We start from the raw sequence: 19,834 nt of genomic DNA on the forward strand, positions 1-19,834 counted from the left end.
GAAGTGCTTGTAATTATATTTTAGTACATCACAGAAACAACTGAAACAAAGATCTAAAAGCAGTTTAGCAGCAAACTTTTTTGAAAACTAATATTTATGTAATTCTCAAAACTTTTGGCCACGACTGTACACTGCCATTCGGCCCATAAGCACAAATGACAGTGTGAGACCTATCCTTGACCCGAAGGATCTATCCCTGACTCTCACCGTGGGCAACTCCAGAGTAGTAGAGAGTCCCGCCTCTCTCAAGGGGCGTGGTTCCAGAACCCAAGCTGTGTGTGGAGGTGAGCCCGACTATCTCCAGTCGGTACCTCTCAACCTCCCGCACAAGCTGATTTCGGGCTAAGCCCAGCCGGGCCCCATGAGGGGAGGCCCGGGCACCAGGCGCTCACATTCGAGCCCCCACCCCGGGCCTGGCTCCAGGGTGGGGCCCCAGCTGCACCATGCCAGGCGAGGTCACGGTCCTTGTTTGCTGGTAATCCATAAAGGGCTATTGAAGCTCAAATATATTTAGACTTTTTGTAAGTATAGGTCAAGTATACTTAAATGTCATTTTAAGTATATTTCTGAGAAGTACATAAAGCCCATTTCTGAGAAGTACATAAAAAGTAAACTAAAAGCATACTTTCCTATTTTTTAGTTTAATAGAAGTATACTAATAGCACACTTGAAAAAACTGTGTTTACACATAAAGTGATCAAATCTCTTCACAACACTTGGATTAAACCATTCAATGTATACAGATTTGTTTTATGATGCCTTTTTTTTAGTTCTTCTAAGTTTTAGTAACTAGGACTTTCAATGGAGGGACAGACATGTCTCAGGTTTCATTAGAAATATCTTAATTTGTGTTTTGAAAATTAACCAGAGTCTTACAGGTTTGGAACGGCATGAGAGTGAGTAAATGATGACAGAGTTTTCACTTTTTGAATTAACTATCCCATTAACGTGAACTTTAGAGAGGGGAAACGGTCAAAGAAAACAACATTTAAAGGCCCGGTAAGGATTTGAGCCCCCTAGTGACAGACAGAAAGGTCAACTATGTGCCCTAATACAGATATGAGGGTGAATGAGATTGTTAAGGGAATGTGTGTGTGTGTGTGTGTGTGTGTGTGTGTGTGTGTGTGTGTGTGTGTGTGTGTGTGTGTGTCAGAGGCGATAGCCTGGATCCAGTGACATTAACATTTGGAGATGAAAGAGGGAAAGCCCTCAGAGGAAGCGGCTGCATCATAATGGTGCAGTGGAGAAAAAGAGTATTCTTCCTCATTCTTCCACCAGCTCTGTCTCAACAGGGGAAGAATACAATTACTGCAGCGAGCTGCTGTCCACAGTGTGGGCCAGTGTCCTCTGGGATTCACACACACACACACACACACACACACACACACACACACACACACACACACACACACACACACACACACACACACACAACAACAACAACAACAACAACAACTGATACAGAGGCACTGGAGGAATGCAGGTGTTCAAAAGCCATGGCAGCTAAAGCATTTGCTGCTCTTTCTGCCCCAAAGTGTGAATTTGTCAAGTAAATCCTTTAGTCCCTCGACCTCTCTGCTGCTCACTGGACATGTTGTGGATGTTGTGTGGGATTCTGCTAGCCCCAATAGGTTTTTCTGTTATTTTTCTTGGATGTTTGCCTTTAATTGATACTGTAGGACAGCAGAGAGGTGGAAAAAAAAGAAAAGTGACAAGTTAAATTCACTGATCTTTTGAATTTAAAATTCTCATCAAGACAATTTGAAATTGTTTAGCATTTAGCATTGCATGGAACTACAATCTGTTGTTCTTTTCTCTTTTCTTTCATCCTTTTTGTGGTTTTGACTGCTAAATGAATAAATCTTAATATGTCTTAAAAATAAAGTTTATTTATTGGTATCTATGGTCCCTTAAAAAAAACAAAAAACGTAAACATCCATAGAACCATTTAAATGCACTAAAGTTTCTTTAAATTATTAAAATATTTTTCATACAGATTTTTTTTTTCTTTTAAAAACTGTTTATTAAAAGGCTCTTGGGGAAACAAAAATGGTTCTTTAATGGCGTCGCTGTGAAAAATTAATTTTTAGAATCTAGTCAAACGGATTCACCAGGTATATTAATTGATTTATTTATATATAATCACAAACTCTCCTTGACCAGGACAGTAACTGAAAGGTAATACAATTTTGATAGGTTTTAACATCAAGTATCAGTTTCTCAGATACACTTGTGACTTTCCGCTATAAGATTTAACACATGACCTAAAGTCAGTTTTTGTTTTTTGTTTTTTGTTTTGTTTTGTTTTGTTTCTCCAACAAAGTAAAGGAGGTGCTTCACCTTCATAAATAATAATAATAATAATAATTATAATAAAGATGTTTGTTAACCTCAGGAGGTCAAATGAAATATGCTCTATGTGCTATTTTATTGTAATTTCTATATGAAGTTTGCCATTTTTATGCCTATTTCTCAAAATTTACATCTGAGAGCAGTTTAAAACTAAATTATATGAAAAAAGTGAAGCAATTTCTAGGTTAAAAGTTCTAAAAAAAAAGAATAATAATAAATTACATCATAATCTTTAATGGGGTTGAAGGTTTTGCCAAAATTAATTCGCTCAGTATGGGCTACTAGTTTTCAAACCAAATTGTTTGAAAAAAAAAACAAACAAACAAAAAACATAATTTTTTCTTACTCTAACTTTGGTAAAAGGATTGAATGGTTGCGCTCGTAATGAGACGAAACCAAGGGTGAAGTCGTGGCCTAGTGGTTAGAGAGTTTGACTCCTCACCCTAAGGTTGTACTGTAGGTTTGAGTCTCGGGCCGGCAATACCACGACTGAGGTGCCCTTGGGCAAGGCACCGAAGTGAAAGTGACGTGACATACAGTCAAGTTTGGTGACCCATACTCAGAATTCGTGCTCTGCATTTAACCCATCCAAAGTGCACACACACACCGTGAACACACACACACCTGGAGCAGTGGGCAGCCATTTATGCTGCGGCGCCCCAACTGCTACCCAGGCATCTTTCAAAAAGATCCGTTCAGTCAAAGGTTCTTTAAAGAACCATCTCTTTTGTTCCTTTTTATAATCTGAAGAACCTTCTTTCACCATAAAGAAGCTTTTGTGAAACAGAAAGGTTCTTCAGATGTTAAAGGCTCTTTATGGAACCATTTAGACAAAAAGGTTCTTCTATGGCATCGCGAAGCACCTTTATTTTTAAGAGTGAATCTTATTGTAAAGTATACCATTTAGATTTATATCTCTAGCAGATGTGTTTTTTCCAAAACAACTTATAATTAAGTCCACAAATCACTGTACTGGCCAATACAAAGACAAGCAGCTGAGTAAACACAACGCACAAAAGAAGCATGTTAATCACAGAGAAGACGCTCTTTACATGAGCAGGTACAACAAAAAGTTCAATGAAATTCATTTGCTAAGTGCACACTCTTAAAAATAAAGGTTTCAAATGGAGGTTTTTACACTGATGCCATGAAAGAACCATTTTTGAAACCACAAAAGTATAAAGAACCTTTTGTGCAATAGATGCTGAAGATTCTTCACGGAAACATCAATGTTTCAAAAATATACAAATCAAGACAAAAATCACAGCAGAATATGCACAGAGATGAGCACTCTAACCTACATTACACTAATGAACTAGCAATAAAACTAGAACATTACAGTGAGACACTGGTTATGTTCAAAAAGCATATTTTAGTGGCTGCATACAAGCTCACATTTTCAAAAAATATTACTTGAGTTTCATGCAGTGAGCTGGTTTTGTGAGTTAAGATAAACCTGGTTTCTATTACTGTGGAAAAAGAGAGCGGGGTAAAGGAGAGGCCACGCACACACACACACGCACATGCACACACACACACGCACACACACACACACGCACACGCGCACACACACACACACACACACACACAAATGGTGTCTTGGGGGCCCCAATAAGCCTGCAAAGGTCAAAATATCCATAATTCAATTTGCACAAAACACATCTGTGAGAAAACAGTGAGAGTGTGACTTCCCCAGGCATCTCTGATCAACGCCGGTCATTTATACTGTACAGCCCTCCAGATAACGTCTGGCTAAACATCTGAGCTAAAACAATTCCCCACACAACACACACCCTCTGGAAATGTGCTTAAAGAAACACAGAAAATCTGTAGGGATATACTTTAGAGACAAATTAGTCACCAGAAGTTAAAATGGATAAACATAACTGGAGAAGTCCTTGTTTGGAGAAAAAGTGCATAAATGAAGTAATGCTGTTTATATATATATATATATATATATATATATATATATATATATATATATATATTTAAAATGGCATCTCCTCATTTAAGGCTGGAAAACTACACAAGATTTTAAATGTTAAAATCATACACTGAAGAGTTACAGAGGAAAAAATGCCCATCATAAACTAAGGTTATGTTTACACAACAGCAACTGTACTAAAAACTGAAAAGTTTTACCTTTGCATTTTTGAAAGGTTTTGTGCGTAGATGACAATGTTGTCTAAACAATCCCTGTTCACACGGATCCAAAAAACGACTAAAATCACAGTATTACGCATCCAGGCCAGTAGTTTGCATTGTTACTTTGCAAAGAAACACTAGTATATAACACGCATATGATGTCACAGTTTTCGCAGATTTGCATCTTTGTAGGTTACAGAGAGACAATAATGATATTGTTTTCCAAACATGAAAGCCGTTTTCAAAAGCTTACATTTTCAGGCCCCCAAAACACCATTGTCATGTAAATGAATGGCCAAAATGCATAAAAAGTTTTCAGTTTTAAGTTAAAAATGGTGTCATATTAACGTATTATCACACAACACCAGACCTTCAAGTCGTTCCAAACTCACACAGAAACATGCAACTCCTTGCTAGATTTTCTATTAAAGCTGTCACCTCAAATCTGCACTGGCTGACTTTCAGCAACTAGTGTCGACTTGTCCAGACCGTAAATTGGGGCAAAAACCTGGGCAAAGTCATGTCGTGTATTCCAATCTTAAGTGTGTTTTGTATATATTAGAATTTCAGCAGTTTAGTTGGAAAACATGTGGATTGAGAGAGAGATCGTGAGAGGGAGAGCGAGCGAGAGAGAGAGAGAGAAATGGAGTGGGGTTAAAGCCATACTATGGATAACAGTAATCTCATCTCATGGGGAGTGTGACATGGCTCTTGTATAAATGGGTTAAAAAAAACAGGAACACATAAACACACATGCAATCTCACAATCCCTGTGATCCACACAACTCAAATCACACTCACACACACACATAAACAGTGCTTACTGAAAGACAAACAGTCACATTGCAACCAGATGTTGGGGAAAATCAAAACCAAATGATCCGTCCTTGTCTGTGTGTGTGTGTGTGTGTGTGTGTGTGTGTGTGTGTGTGTGTGTGCAAACGTATGGAAACTCACACATGTACAAGACCGTGATCTACATGTCGTCAGTTATGAGTTAGCATGTGTTACTGCCTAATGAATAATAAACAGACAGACAGATCACATCATGATCAAATAAAGGCCAGTACACTTCAGCTCATTCTAATATTGACCAGCGTTTCCCTGATTACTCATCTATCACTAAATCCAATCCAAGGTTTGTAATTGCATCAGAGTGGCTTTGCATGTTATGTTTTTTTCCACCTTAATTCCAAATGAAACTTCTTTCTACTTTTCTTTCTTCACATGACCCTTGGCAAACTCAATTTGTCTTTGCTGAAGTGATTAAAAAGACCAAAACAAGGTAGTAAATCAACTTTAATAAGCCGTTCTGGCTGCATGGCGGTTATTTGCGTTTGGGTTAGCTTTTCAAAGAGGAATTTAGGCGTTTGGTCAGCAGTGGTCAATTTGCGGTCAGTGTTGAGGAGTTTAAGAATTTATGGTAAACTAGTTACTGACAAGAATAATTGTAAACGAAGAACAGAAAGGATGAGGGAAAAGCAGTGACTTTTTTCAGCAGTCTTGGTTCCAAACTTTTATTATTATTTTTTTTTCCAAATGAATTTTCTCCATAGGGATTTCTAACATTTTTCAATAATAAAAAAAAGCCTTAAACCAAACCAGCGAGCTCCAGGATTAATAATAACTTTTCAAACTTTACTGGAAGGGGAAAACGTTTTTGGAAAGAAACAAATACAAAAGTGAATTTCTACACTATGTAACTTGTTATTATTGAAAATAATAATAATAAAAACAAAATGTTATTAATGAGAGAGTGCAAAAATCCATCTTCTAAATCATGTTTTTACCCAAACACACTTTGATAAACGTATAATGATTTATATTTTAGAGCTTTCGAGGACGGATTTCGCGGGAAATTTCTTACATACATCACTCGCCCGCACGTGTCACGTCATATCCGTACACAGAGAAAAGTAGCTCCGGTTGTGAGTATCGTGAAGATGAAAGTTTTTTGTCACAACGAACGAGGAAAATTGGCCATGGGTCATTCAAAACGGCAAATTAATTAAGTAAGAAGAAGAAGAAGAAAAAAAGAAGACAAAGAAACCGTTCTTTATTGCCCCTACGCTCTAATAAGATGTCCTCGAACCACATTCCGCTCAGACGAGCAGAACCGAAGCACAACCAAGACAATATTCTTCCACAAGACGCACGCATTTGGACCGCTAGAGGGACATAATTCATTAGTTAATTTGAACTAACAATGAGCTACATAAATTTAATTTTACAGCATTTACAGGTACAACGTATGATTAAAACACTAGTAAATATTAAAGTTACCTTTATCTATGATTAATAAAAGTGCTAGCTGTATTGTTCTTTGTTAGCTTAAAAACTTTTCTTAGGACCTAAAGTGTTCATATGCCAGAGGAAATACCCATCAGAATTATAGACTCTGTCCTGTAAAAGCTCTTTTATAATCTTGTTTGACAAGGTACACAAACAGAACACGATACCACAGACACATTCACTTAAGCTTTGAGCTGATTATTTCTCTGACAACTTGACCAATCACTGTGGCTAATTAATTGGGGACAAATGACTTAATGATGAGCAGGTGGTGGACAACAACAAAGTGTGCTTTCCGTTATTAAAACACGCAAGTCAGCTGAGCTCATGCTGCAGTGACTTAAGCGTGTTTTAAGTTTATTGTCCTAACATTTATTTTTGATATGCCTCCTAAAAAAGCCTCTGCAGAGCCAACTACTGTAATCCCAAATGATTCTAAGAATGAAGTCACTGAAACAAAACCAGGTTTGTAAGCAGTTTTGTGGAGTTTGCCAAGTTTTAAATGAACGCTTGTATGTTCCTATTAGGATTTGTTTTCGAATAACTTCTGTTCCCCTTTCTAAATCTGGTCTCAGATGCTTCTGAAGGCTCAAGCGGTAAGGCTGCTGCACGGAAAGTTTCTCCACACCCGTCCACGATGGAGATGGTTAAAGAAGCTGTAAAAGAGCTGGACTCTAGAAAGGGTGTCTCAGCTCAGGCCATCCGGGGCTACATCAAAGAGAAATACACAACCGTGGATGAGACACGGCTGAAGTTTCTGGTGCGACGAACCCTGAACAAAGGCATTGAGACTGGAGTGTTTGTGAGACCTGCGAATTCTGGGTCGACAACGACAGGTGCCCAAGGGCGCTTCCGGGTAACTTCCAGTTTCTTATACCATTTTATGAATCATTGTTAGGGATTCAATACAGCATAATGGTCCCTGTGTCCAATTTCAGATTGCTGCCAAGACTAAAGCAAAGGAGGCCAAGACGCAGTCAAAGGAAAATGCTGATCCCAATGTACAGAAAGCACCCAAAGCTAAGAAACCTAAGGCAACTAAAGCAAAGGGTCAAGGTACAGTTTATAGTTTTGCACTGAAGAAAGTTTCTTTGGGATTTATTTCTCCAACAAATCATTTGGAAATTGCTAGTACACTTTACCAACTACGAAGGAATTGACAAGTAATGCATTGGACTAAATATGAAGCCAAGTAGAAAGACTGTTTCTGTTTTCTTGTAAGACTTTAGTCTCTTTACCTTTATAACTTGTCTTTCAAGGAAAGTTCACACTAAGAATTTAAAGAGATTGTGGCACAGTGGAAAACTTATTTCTTGCAACTTTATATTGTACTCAAGGCTTCTTCTCTAGTTAATGAGGTTTTACTGAATTTGAAAAGCATTGCAGTTCTGTTGATCAAAAGTCAGTGCTGAGAATAAACCTATCGTTATGCTTCACAAAACTCATTGGTGTAAATGGGCCTTAGAACTCAAAGCCCTTGGCGTTCACCATTGTAAGCCTATCCTGGCTGAAATTATAGTAGTTGTGGCAGTTATTCGTGAATGCTGCTGAATCTTTTTAATAGGAGATGAGTTTTAAATGTGTGACCATGCATTATTAGCATGAACCTTACCCCGTTGGGTTTTTCTTTCCCATTTCTCCATTCAGGAGCAAGCAAGGAAAAGTCAGTGAAGAAAGAGGAGGCTGCAGACGTGAGTTCGGTCTTATTTTTGCTTCTTACATGAGCAGACACTCAGCTGTGAAGTCTGAACACACGCATCCCTTTTAGCGCTCTCTCTTCCCGTTCTCTTAGGAGGCTAAGCCTAAGACGCCTGAGAAAGATGGCACTGCCTCAAAAGTGGCCCCTGCTAAGAAGCCAAAGGTGAAGAATGCTGCAGGGGAGGGTGGAACGGAGCCCAAACCGAGCAAAGCTAAAAAAGCCTCTAAAGCATCAAAAGGAGGAGGTGAGGAACCAGCAGCTAAGAAAGCCGTAAAGAAGACTGCAACAAAGGTGGAAAAAGGTGCTGCAGCTGCTGCCAAAGGCCTGGGGAAACGAGGGAAAAAGTGATGCAGGCACTTCAATTCTTTTTATTCACTGCAGTGTTTTATTCATGCACTTGTATACCAAATAAAGGTTTTTACCTATTTTCAACAGCGCAATTGAATTTCCTCCAAGTTTGGTGGGAGGGGGCAGTGGTTTAATGCTCTTGAGGTGGTTGGGGATCAGGTTAATGGTTAACGGTCAGCTCATAGGTTGTTGAAGTCATGTCATCAGTGTTAGACTAGCTGTTAAACTTGCAGTAAAACAATGTGTTTAACAGTACTTTACTGTAAAAAGTAGCAGCATTAAGGTTAACTTAAGTGACAGTGAAAATTAACAAGTTAATATACCTAAACTTAACCACTTGTGAAATTGACAACCACATTTAAAAACTGGTTGTGATTGAACTTCTGATTCATGTAGCTCCTTCACAAGCTGCATTGGTGTGGTGTTATATACACAAAGCTAAAAATGTATGATCTTTGACTCTTCGGAACGCACACAAATACACACTCTATAAATGGGTAATGAATTCTCCAATGTTTATATTAAGTGCTGCAGGAATTAGACTGGAACCTGCAAACTAATTAGTATTTTAGCACTTCTGGTTCCATTGCTATCAATGGGCTTTTGGTTAAAAGAATGCCAAGGTCTGTGGTGTGGACAAGCTCAAGACATTTCAGTGTTTTAATTTTCTGTGACAAAATACATCGGTAATGCCAACTTGCATTTTGCAAGTGATTGAATGGGACTTCAGAGGATGTCGGGGATGTTAACAGGTAAACCCATCTACTCACTACATTAACTGCCTTATTGTTAACTATTTTAACTTAAACTTTCAGGGAAAATGCTTTTAATGAATGAAAGAGTTGAAGCTTATGGGTGATGAAGTCATGTGAATGTGGTATAGTTTTTAGTTTTTTTTACTTCTGCCAATTGCACTTACAGTAGGCTTCAAAGTTCCCAAAAGTTGTTCATTTATGAAGGTGAACATTACGAGCAGAATGTGTAAGAGTCATAAAGTTGTGTTGGTCACATATCTTATTTTCTGCAATCTAAAAGCCAGTGGAAAAATCCAATTGGGATTCTGTCGAGGGAACCAGGCTGGCCTACAAAAACACATCATCTCTGCAGTTTTATCTGAAGATGTTCTTGAGGGTGCTTAATGTCCCTGTAGAACCGGTCTTGTCTAGAGCGAATGGGATGTTCACTATAAACGTCTCTCCTTTAGATGCACATTAATCTAAACTTAATATTCAAACCCTGAGGTAGTTTATAGCAAACATTCTGAGGCCACTGAACCCGGGTTTGATTCATCTGGTTTTGTCACGTTCTTCATAAAACAGGCCTCTCTGCAGGACTACTGTGGGTTTTACTCAACAGTATGTGGATATCTATATGCTTTACAAGGATAAAAAGTATTCTGACTGGCTTCAGCTGATCCCGTATCAGAGTTTAAAACCAACCCCTCACCCCACCCAGTTTAAGCAGAGCAGGACCTGAGCAGTCAACACAATCCCATTAAGACTTGCTGATCTGCAGGAAAGACGGCCGGATCAGAGGTCAGCTGACAATGGCATTCTTCACTCTGGGACTGAGACCGTGTGTGAAGCTTTGGCCCCTTTAGGGAAGTTTAATAAGACAATCTTAACTGTGCAGTTTCCACCGAGCTTTGGTCCCCGAGGGCCTGCAGAAGCCTGGGGCCCGAAATCCCTCTGATTACCCTCTCATTAGCATACGGCTCCCAGCCAGGTGAAATTACTGAAGAGTGGGATGGTGGAGAAGTAGAGGAAAAACAGACCGAATTTCCACAGGTGGACAGAGGGAGGACAGGAAGACAGATTGACGAGGTGGATGTGTGGACAAGGAAGACGGATTGAGGAAGTGAAAACAAATGGAGTGATATGAAAGAGGATTAATAGACTGGGCTTTAAAGCAAAGACAGACTGATTGAAAGAATGATAAAGGTCGGCAAACACGAAACCGTACACAGACTGAGGGAGGCATGGACAGATGAATGGAGAGAAGGAAAGATAACCTGAAGCTGAGAGTGAAGAGAAACAGCTGAGCGTGGCCTGGTTGTGATGGGCTACTGTGAGCTGTGACAGGACCCTAACCACCACAGACGAGTCCTCAACAACAGTCAGATGTGGCCAAATTGTCCCGCAATATTTGTTGTTCCTGATGCTGCTCTGCTGCACTAAATTAAGCAATAATCTGTTGTTAGGATGACGAAAAAAAAAAAAAATTAAGCAGGTCTAATGATATAAAAGTGCTTGCAGTCCCAAACTGACTGAGATAGCCAATCAAATCAAAGGTTTTACTTTACTGTTCACAGAAGCTAAAGGTGAAGTAGGCCTACTTTTCTAGGTGGATTAATTTGTGACTATGCAGTAGCAACATGGTGGATTTTCCTCCTCGTTTTACACAAATCATGTCACAAAAGTTTTCTGTGTCTGTCACCAGTGTCACAGATGCTGTCCACAAAACTTGCATTTAACCCAGAACATTCTTTTAACCCTTATAAATGACCAATGAATGCCCCTAAAGCATGGAATGTTACTAGTGCACAAAACATTCAAACACACACTCACACACACCTTATGGAGAGTCTGGCTTTATATCGCTCTTATCTATGTCTCTTCTCTAGTCAGGTCTACCCATATGCTTCAGTGCACCCAAGAATGAAGACTAGACATAAAGAGCTGAGTGTTCACACACACACACACACACACTGCTCTCTAATAGGACAGACCTCTGTCCTTATCTTCCCCGTCGTTCTATAATGGATGGCCATTCACACAAAGGTCACATACACACTCTGTCAACACTCAGGCACCAGAGACGTCCCTCTGACAAGTGTGTCACGCACAGAAGTATACACTAAAACACAAGAGGGTGACCTCCTATAAAACAGACCAATAAAACAAAGAGACTTCAAAAGCAAAATTACGGTGCTTCAGATTGTTTGTCAGCGAGAGCACTTTTTCAGTCGCACAATTACATGTCATTACCCACATTTTGATTGGAAAATAAAATGGACTGTCTAAGTTTGGAGTAACAATATAAAAGGCTTAAAACTGGAAGACAGAGCTATCTGTCATTGCGTAAAGCACATGGTGTTTGCTTAATTGTGTGAAACAAGTTTATAGTTTTAGAAAACCCAGAATTTTGGGTTTTTATATGAAAAGTAACCTGCTCAACTGCTTGACAGAGACTGTATGTTGTTAGTTCCTGATCACAACTTTGTTTGAGAAAGGAATTTTTAGGATTTATTTCTGTTCTCTTAGCTTTCTAGCTGGAGACAGAATACTCATATGAAAGACCTGAACCTGAAATGGTTTGAGGAATATAAGTTTCATTCCTATGTGGATGTATTTGGGGGCCAAGCACTAGTTATTCGTCTTCCCTTGCCATGTGAGTCTACTGCAGTGCTTAGGAAAATGATGCATTTTGGCACACTTATAAGGGTGGACATGAATAGACCACTGGCCAACTTTCTAGAACCAACTGTACAGTGCCACCATCAGCTCAAATATTCACTTTTCTTTTGGTAAAATATTTTGATCGCTTTGTCCTGGAAATGAAAATGTATTTTTTAATTTCAGTTATGCTTCACTAGCACTATGATTTGAGGGTATCTGCTAAATTTACTGACAGTGCCACCTACACATCATGAAATCCTTAAATTTGTGCTTATAACTCATGAAATGTTAGTCTTGAGTCCTGCTGGATGCATTTATAGCAATATTGCCAGATGTGGACAAACCACCCATTCACCATTTTGAGACTTTGTGGAAAATATTGATATATTTTAAACACTTTGACATATTGGCACAAAATTTGGTAGGGATCGTTGACAGCATAACCTGAAGGTATATGAGAAGTTGGAAGGCAGCATCATTTAGCGTTCCAAAGATACACAATTTTACACCACAATGCATATAAGTTTTTTGAAAATATCATCTATAAAAAGTTTTATTGGTGTTGTTACATTCTTTGGTTCCTGTATTGAATATTTCAGAGAATTATGGCTGTAATTTACTATTCCCCAGTCATAACAAAACACTGCCAATCACCAGAGAGACCTCAAAGCATACCTCTATAAGCACCGCTTGCATCGTCACAGTAAACTGTGTAAATGGACTGTAAAAATTTTTTATTTTTTTTTTTACTTTTATATTATTTTTTTTTTTTTTTTTTTTTGTGTGTAATTTTTATTCTAATTTTTTATATATATAAAATGTGATGTGTTATAATTTTATGTGACTGTTCTCACAGAATACTAGCCAGCTAACAGATATGGACTAAAAGCCACAAAATTCACTTTTTAATACTGAAGGACATGCTGGCTTTTAGAAATGTGGCAATTTAATGAGACAATATCTGAACTGTAACTGTCAGTGAAATATGTTCCCTTTTAAAAATGTACATACTTTTAAAACATACTTATTGCTATTCCTTTTCACATCCGTATTCTAGATTTCGCTTTATGACAAGCCTAACAAAAACAACAGCCCTTAACTGTGTTAAAATCACTGAAACGCATGGCCTCTCGTGGCTTACTGCTGAGTTGAGAACACAACCTTGAGCAGACACTTCATCTGTTAAAGATGGGATGTTCAGATTTTTAGCTCGAGTAATGACTGAGGAAAATGATAAATCCATATGTGAAGGAAGATTGGAGTGTGTTGACTGCTGTCTTTTGTCCTGTAAAGGGCTGCATGGTAAGAGGAGAGGCTGGCAGGCATTGTTTGGAGTAGGGGGTGGGGTGGGACACTTGAGGAATGCGCTTTGTGTTCTTCCTCAAAAGATAAAGGCTCCTGGAGCAAACAGACACGCAACTAAGACAGACAATCATCAACCACAAAAACTTCATGCAGCAACATATAATTTACTGAAGCATTCAGAAGAGCTTACCACACTAAGTACAATCATAATCTCTTATCCACTCTCCCGCCCTAATAATATAGACCCACCAAACAAACTATTTGACAGTAGTTTCTAACGTAAGCTTCCTGTTTCAGTTTCTTACAGATGAACAGCTTGGATCCTAAAGGTTTCAAATGCAGTCTCAAAAATGTTTTTTAATGTCAAAAAGACTGTCAGTATTTCAGAATAAAAAAAAAAAAAAGTATTTATTTATTTAGTTAGTTATATTCTGAAATAGACAGCTTTTTTGACATTTAAAAAGCATTTTTGAGGCTGCATTTGATTCTGACTTCAGAATCAAAATAAGAAAATATTTTTTTTTTATTTTTTATTATTAGTATTATTTATTTATTTATTTATTTTTGCGACAGCACCCTACCCCAAAATCTTATTACTGTGATAGAGAGATAAATATACATACATATGTACCGATAGTATTCATTGTACTACTTTTAATTTTAGTTCAATTATTGTGTCCAGACCAGAGATCAACCAATATTATTATTATTATTATTATAATTTGCATTTGTTTGCTTATTATATACAAGTTTATGATAACTGTTATTCAGAATGTATCTTTTAAATGCTATAAGATTTAATTTTGATAAATATTAATTACATAACCACAGAAATATTTGATCAATACAACACATCCATCAAATAATTATATTATTATTTTTTGTTGTTGTTTATATTTATTGTAGATTTATTGTAGGATATATCTTGAAATGCTACTTGTTTGTCAGTTTAGAAAAAACTAACAACTGATTGATCAGAAAAGTGTGAATATCTTTTGAGAAAAAGAGGTTAAACTAATTATTTGTGAATCTCTAGTCGGGACAGTGATCCGTTTACTCCATTTCAGTAATGAGAGTCTAAGGATAATTATCTCTGAGAACATATTATAGATAATTAGCTATGAGAATTAGAAACAAACTTACAAGTAAACCATCAAGGCGCATTACATTAATGCATTTCAGGGGGAAATGCTGGTAATTGTCTTAATTGGTCTAAATTACTTTGCTTCATTATGCAAAATATAATTTATTTTTATCTTTTGATTTTGGGATGAAAATTTACCTGGATGCATTTTCATGAGATTCACCAAATACCACTGAGTGCCAGATGTGTTTGCTAAAATGGGATAAATAAACTTACAAAAAGACAAGCAAGGAAGCTGTAACATGGAAGGAAAAAAAGAGAGAAGAAATCATAAGAAGATGGAAGGTTTAAGTCAAGGACATTTCCAAGGAGTCTTGGGAAAGAACTGGTTCTTTCTAGTGAAGGGATTGTGGATGAGATCCACTGGTGTAGAGACACAAACAGGGGAGGGGAACTCTAAGCCCCACTCCCAAATCTCACTCGCACCTCTGCAGAGCAGAGAAGGTCATTGTATCTTCAGGGAGGAATGCTTAAAACAAGAATGTCCAAGAAATTGGATCACCCCAAAACAATTATGGAAATATGCATCCGTCAGGTGTGTGTGTGTGTGTGTGTAGACAGCGGCATATTCAGTCACAGATAAAAGGATCAGGGAGGAACTCGGGAGAGAGTTTGTGAAATGGGAAGAGAGAAAGAATCAACTTATAAGCAATTTATGTGCCAAAAACAGGCATAATTTAGTTTTCATGACCATTTTTACACTCTCTCTGACCCTTAGAATTAAAAAGACATCTTAATTCAATAGTTTGTCTTTTCTGCTGTGCCTTTGATAGTTTATGTAAATGTGCTCTTCAGCTTCTCCTTTGCTGTACAGGTTGCTCTAAGTTTGCTTTAGAGTACAGTTTTGCTGCCGTCTTTTAGTAAAATCCTCTTTGTGAATCTGCATAGCTGCAAAATGAAAAAAAAAAATGAAAAAAAAAAACAACCTGCAGTCTGAATTGTACCATTCAAATGGTGAAGATCAGACTGAAATTTTAAAAGTAAACTTTAGCCAAATTTCCCGTTTGGATCCTTCAAAAGGTTCTGCAGAGCGGAAGACTTTACCACATTGTGTTTTTATCTATACTTCTTCTGATATTTAGGAATATTAGCATCTACTTCTTCCTTACCTCACAGGTGCATCACATTAATGTGACCCTGGAGCACAAAAGCAGTCTTAAGTCTCTGGGGTATATTTGTAGCAATATCTAAAAAATACATTGTATGGGTCAAAATTATAGATTTTTCTTTTATGCCAAAAATCATTAGGATATTAAGTAAAGATCATGTTCCATGAAGATATTTGGTACATTTCCTACCATAATTATATCAAAACTTGATTTTTGATTAGTAATATGCATTGCTAAGAACTTCATATGGACAACTTTAAAGATGATTTTCTCAATATTTAGATTTTTTTCCACCCTCAGATTCCAGATTTTCAAATAGTTGTATCTCAGACAAATATTGTCCTCCTAACAAACCACACATCAATGGAAAGATTATTTATTCAACTTTCAGATGATGTATAAATCTCAGTTTCACAAAATTGACCCTTATGACTGGATTTGTGGTCCAGGGTCACATTTACCATTGTTCAGCAATTTTTTTACTGGCAAATCCAGTCATTTCAATAAGATTTCCCAATGCATATTTTCAAATTGGCCACATTGATCCACCGCATTTACCGACAGAAAGCTGCTTGGTTTAAAAGTGATGTTTGTTTGAGTGTTGCTTCATACTAATAATTGACAAAGGACTTTTTTGCGTACAAAATCTTGCTAATGTGACCACACCTTCAGTTTCAATAAATGCTCTTTTTGAACTAGGGATGACATCTTATTAAACTCTTTACAATCAAGAGAAGGACCCACTTTATATTAAGTGTCTTTAACTCATATGCTCATCAATGCTGCATTTATTTGATCAAAAATACAGAATGAATTTTTTTGATTAAAGTTTTTGCAAAAGTATTGTACTCTATTTGTGCTAGAATTTATAACTTCGATACAATAAAAATACTGATATTCGATACCATTTTTGATACCACAGGGAAAAACTGCCACAAATTTAAGGGCATAAAATGAAAGATTTTCATTAAAAGATAAATATAACAAGGCTAGAACATGACAATGAGGTATATGTTGTTTTGTTATAAATGTTCTCATTTCACTGCGGTATGTGAGCTCACTGTCAGAGAGAAGAGAGAGAGAGAAAGCACAGCTGCTAGAGATACTGCAAAAAAATACACGGAGGAACGCATATTGAGAAACCGCCCCCGTTTCACTGTCATGAGAGAGAGAGACGTGCTGAGACATCAAACTGTCAACTTCAGTTCTTCACTGAAGTAGGATTTTTTTTTTTATAAATAGTAAAATAAAAATTCAACAGTAAAATGAGGAACTTGTGGCGGGCCACCACAAATAAAGCAATGGAAATATTATTGTAATTTATATAAATATAAATAATGATTTTATAGTTTAATATACTTTAAAATGTAATTTAGTGATGAAGGCTGAATTTTCAGCATCATTACTCCAGTCTTCAGTGTCACATGATCCTTCAGAAATGATTTATGGGTAATCTTGGAAACAGTTGTGCTGCTTAATATTTGTTTGGAACCGGCATGTGTGTGTTTTTTTTTTTTTTTTAAATTCTTTGACAAATAAAGTAAAGTTAAAAAAAAAAAAAAAAAAAAGAAGAGGAGGAAGAAGAAAAAAAACAGCATTTCTTCAAAATAGAAATCTTTTCTAACAATATAAGTCTTTACTATCAACTTTTATCAATCAAAACACATTCTTGCTAAATAAAAGTTTCAGTTTAAATGGTAGTGTTCAGTTTACTGTTACTAAAGTTTTCTATTTTGAAGAAATGCTGTTCTTTTTTTTAACTTTTTATTCATCAAAGAATCCTGAAAAAAGTATTACACATTCCAAAAAAATAAAAAAATAAAATATTAAGCAGTAAAACTGTTTCCAACATTGATAATAAATCAGCATATTAGGATTATTTCTGAAAGATCACGTGACACTGAAGACTGGAGTAATGATGCTGAAAATACAGCTGCACATCACAGAAATAAACTACATGAAGTATATATAAATAATATAATATAATATATATATATATATATATATATATATATATATATATATATATATATATATATATATATATATATATATATATATATATATATAATTATATACATATATATACATATTAAATTGCAATAATATTTCACAATATTGTTGTTTTTTCTGTATTTTTGATCAAATAAATGCAGCCTTGATGAGCAGAAGAAGCATAGAAAACTATTCAAAACCAGACTGAATGTATACTTTTTATTGTAACAGAAACACAGATTACACTGACAAAGAAATTAATCTTTTTACATAAATCAAGATAAATTTATACAAAAAAAAAAAAAAAAAGAGGCAACAGAATTAAAGTCCCTGGTTTGTTCTTGTGGGTCTCCAACGTGAAGACCAAATCCTCCTACCCACAAACCCTTGCGTGGTATGAGAGGGTGGCTTCTGGATCTTGTGGTGAGTTGATGATGGTCACCAGCTTCAAACCAGCACAACATTCCCGTAATAAACAAAACAGTATGGCACACGTTCAAAGGTTGTTCTGAGTCTTTTGGCTACTCATAAAACAATAGACAGTCTTTTATTTGGTCTCTTTTTAGTGCCAGTCAAGTGTTGCAGATCTAAATGTGTGTGTGTGTGTAAGCACATATATTTAGCATATTTTGTCCACCAATGGAACCTCTGCCTCATTCTCTTCAAAAAAAAGTGCTAAGACTTTTGTGCTCGTTTTTCTTATTGCTGCTCACTCACACACTCACACACTGAGTGCATCATTTAAAAACAAGATACCAATTACTTGGCACTTAGTGTGTGTGAGCATGTGACCGCTCGCGCACAGTCTGTAATCTGATACTTGTATCCAAATTCTCCTGATATAGTTCTCATCTTCTGCTGTACATCCTCCGCCAGTCTCTTCAGTATGAAAGTCTCCTTTAGAAAAATACTCTACAACAATGGAAATACTTCATCACTGTCTTTGCACTGAGATGTCAGAGCAAGTCTTTCCTTGAAATGGTGGAGATAACATCCCTACGAGACCCGCTTGATATCACAAATGACGCTCTGTAATATTAGTGGGATGCAGGCTCCTGGACTGGTTCCCTTTAGGTAGTCTTGGAAGCAAGTAAGCCATCCTGATCTGGTAAAAAAGGAAGTACAAATGTTCCTGATTGTGAGTGTGTAGGTTACACGAGGGTTCTCAGGCAAACTCAGCAAGCGTGCGTGCGTGCGTGTGTGTGTGTGTGTGTGTGTGTGTGTGTGTGTGTGTGTGTGTGTGTGTGTGTGTGTGTGTGTGTGTGTGTGTGTGTGTGTGTGTGTGGACGCTTCACTCAGTAGAGCACATTCCCTGGAGTTTGGTTTTGAATCCCAAGAGCCTCGATGCTGGACAGAATCTTCTTCTGATGACCAGCCAGAGTTATTCCCAAACGCAGCAGATCCCTGACAGATGGAACGAGAGAGAGAGAGAGAGAGAGAGAGAGAGAGAGAGAGAGAGAGAGAGAGAGAGAGAGAGAGAGAGAAAGAGAGAGAGAATACAGCAGACATGAGCATAGAAAAGATTATATTATGCTGTTTACATCTTTAAAAATAACATAAAAATGTGTCATCCACACCACAAGGATGCACTGTTGTCTTTCAAATCAAAGCTAAATACACGTAGAAACAGCGCATCCTTGTGGCGCGGATGACACAGAAGAGCACACACAGCATACAGTAGGGCTGCACGATATTGGGAAAAAATGACATTGCGATATTTTATTTTTCTGCGATATATATTGCGATATGAAGGGGTTGTTGTGGAGGGGATGACACATTACATTCTCATTTTAAATGATTTAAACATCAGAGTATTATTTAAATTAGAGTAAATTATTTGTTTGTAACTTTAGGATATGGTTTGAATTGTTAACATATTAACTAACATGAATTTACCACGAGCAATACTTTTGTTACTATATTTATTAATCTTAGTTTATGTTAGTTTATAAAAACACAGCTGTTCATTGTTTGCTAATGTTACTTCACAGTGCATTAACTATGTTAACAAATACTGCACAACTTTTGATTTCAACAATGAAGGCTA

The 19,834-nt window shown here is 37.0% G+C and overlaps 2 protein-coding genes across 3 annotated transcripts in view; one reads left to right on the forward strand and one right to left on the reverse strand.

The window, feature by feature from the left end:
• The first annotated feature begins 7,093 nt into the window (after positions 1 to 7,093).
• LOC109050417 (protein B4-like) lies at positions 7,094 to 8,920 on the forward strand. The gene is made up of 5 exons (XM_019068041.2): positions 7,094 to 7,254; positions 7,365 to 7,645; positions 7,728 to 7,845; positions 8,437 to 8,480; positions 8,582 to 8,920. Exons 1-5 carry the CDS (start codon positions 7,173 to 7,175, stop codon positions 8,834 to 8,836), a joined length of 780 nt encoding a protein of 259 aa, XP_018923586.1. The 5' UTR covers positions 7,094 to 7,172; the 3' UTR covers positions 8,837 to 8,920.
• Positions 8,921 to 17,992: 9,072 nt separating this feature from the next.
• The window catches only part of LOC109049675 (ephrin type-B receptor 4a-like), a 41,736-nt gene continuing 39,894 nt past the window's right edge, over positions 17,993 to 19,834 (reverse strand). For both annotated transcript variants that reach the window (XM_042757115.1, XM_042757114.1), the window contains one exon: positions 17,993 to 19,191. In XM_042757115.1, the coding sequence (XP_042613049.1) occupies positions 19,083 to 19,191 (109 nt within the window). In that variant the 3' untranslated portion in view covers positions 17,993 to 19,082. The remainder of the gene's footprint in view (positions 19,192 to 19,834) is intronic.

This window comes from Cyprinus carpio, chromosome A5 (genome assembly GCF_018340385.1).
Source record: "Cyprinus carpio isolate SPL01 chromosome A5, ASM1834038v1, whole genome shotgun sequence".
Classification (NCBI taxonomy): Eukaryota; Metazoa; Chordata; class Actinopteri; order Cypriniformes; family Cyprinidae; genus Cyprinus; species Cyprinus carpio.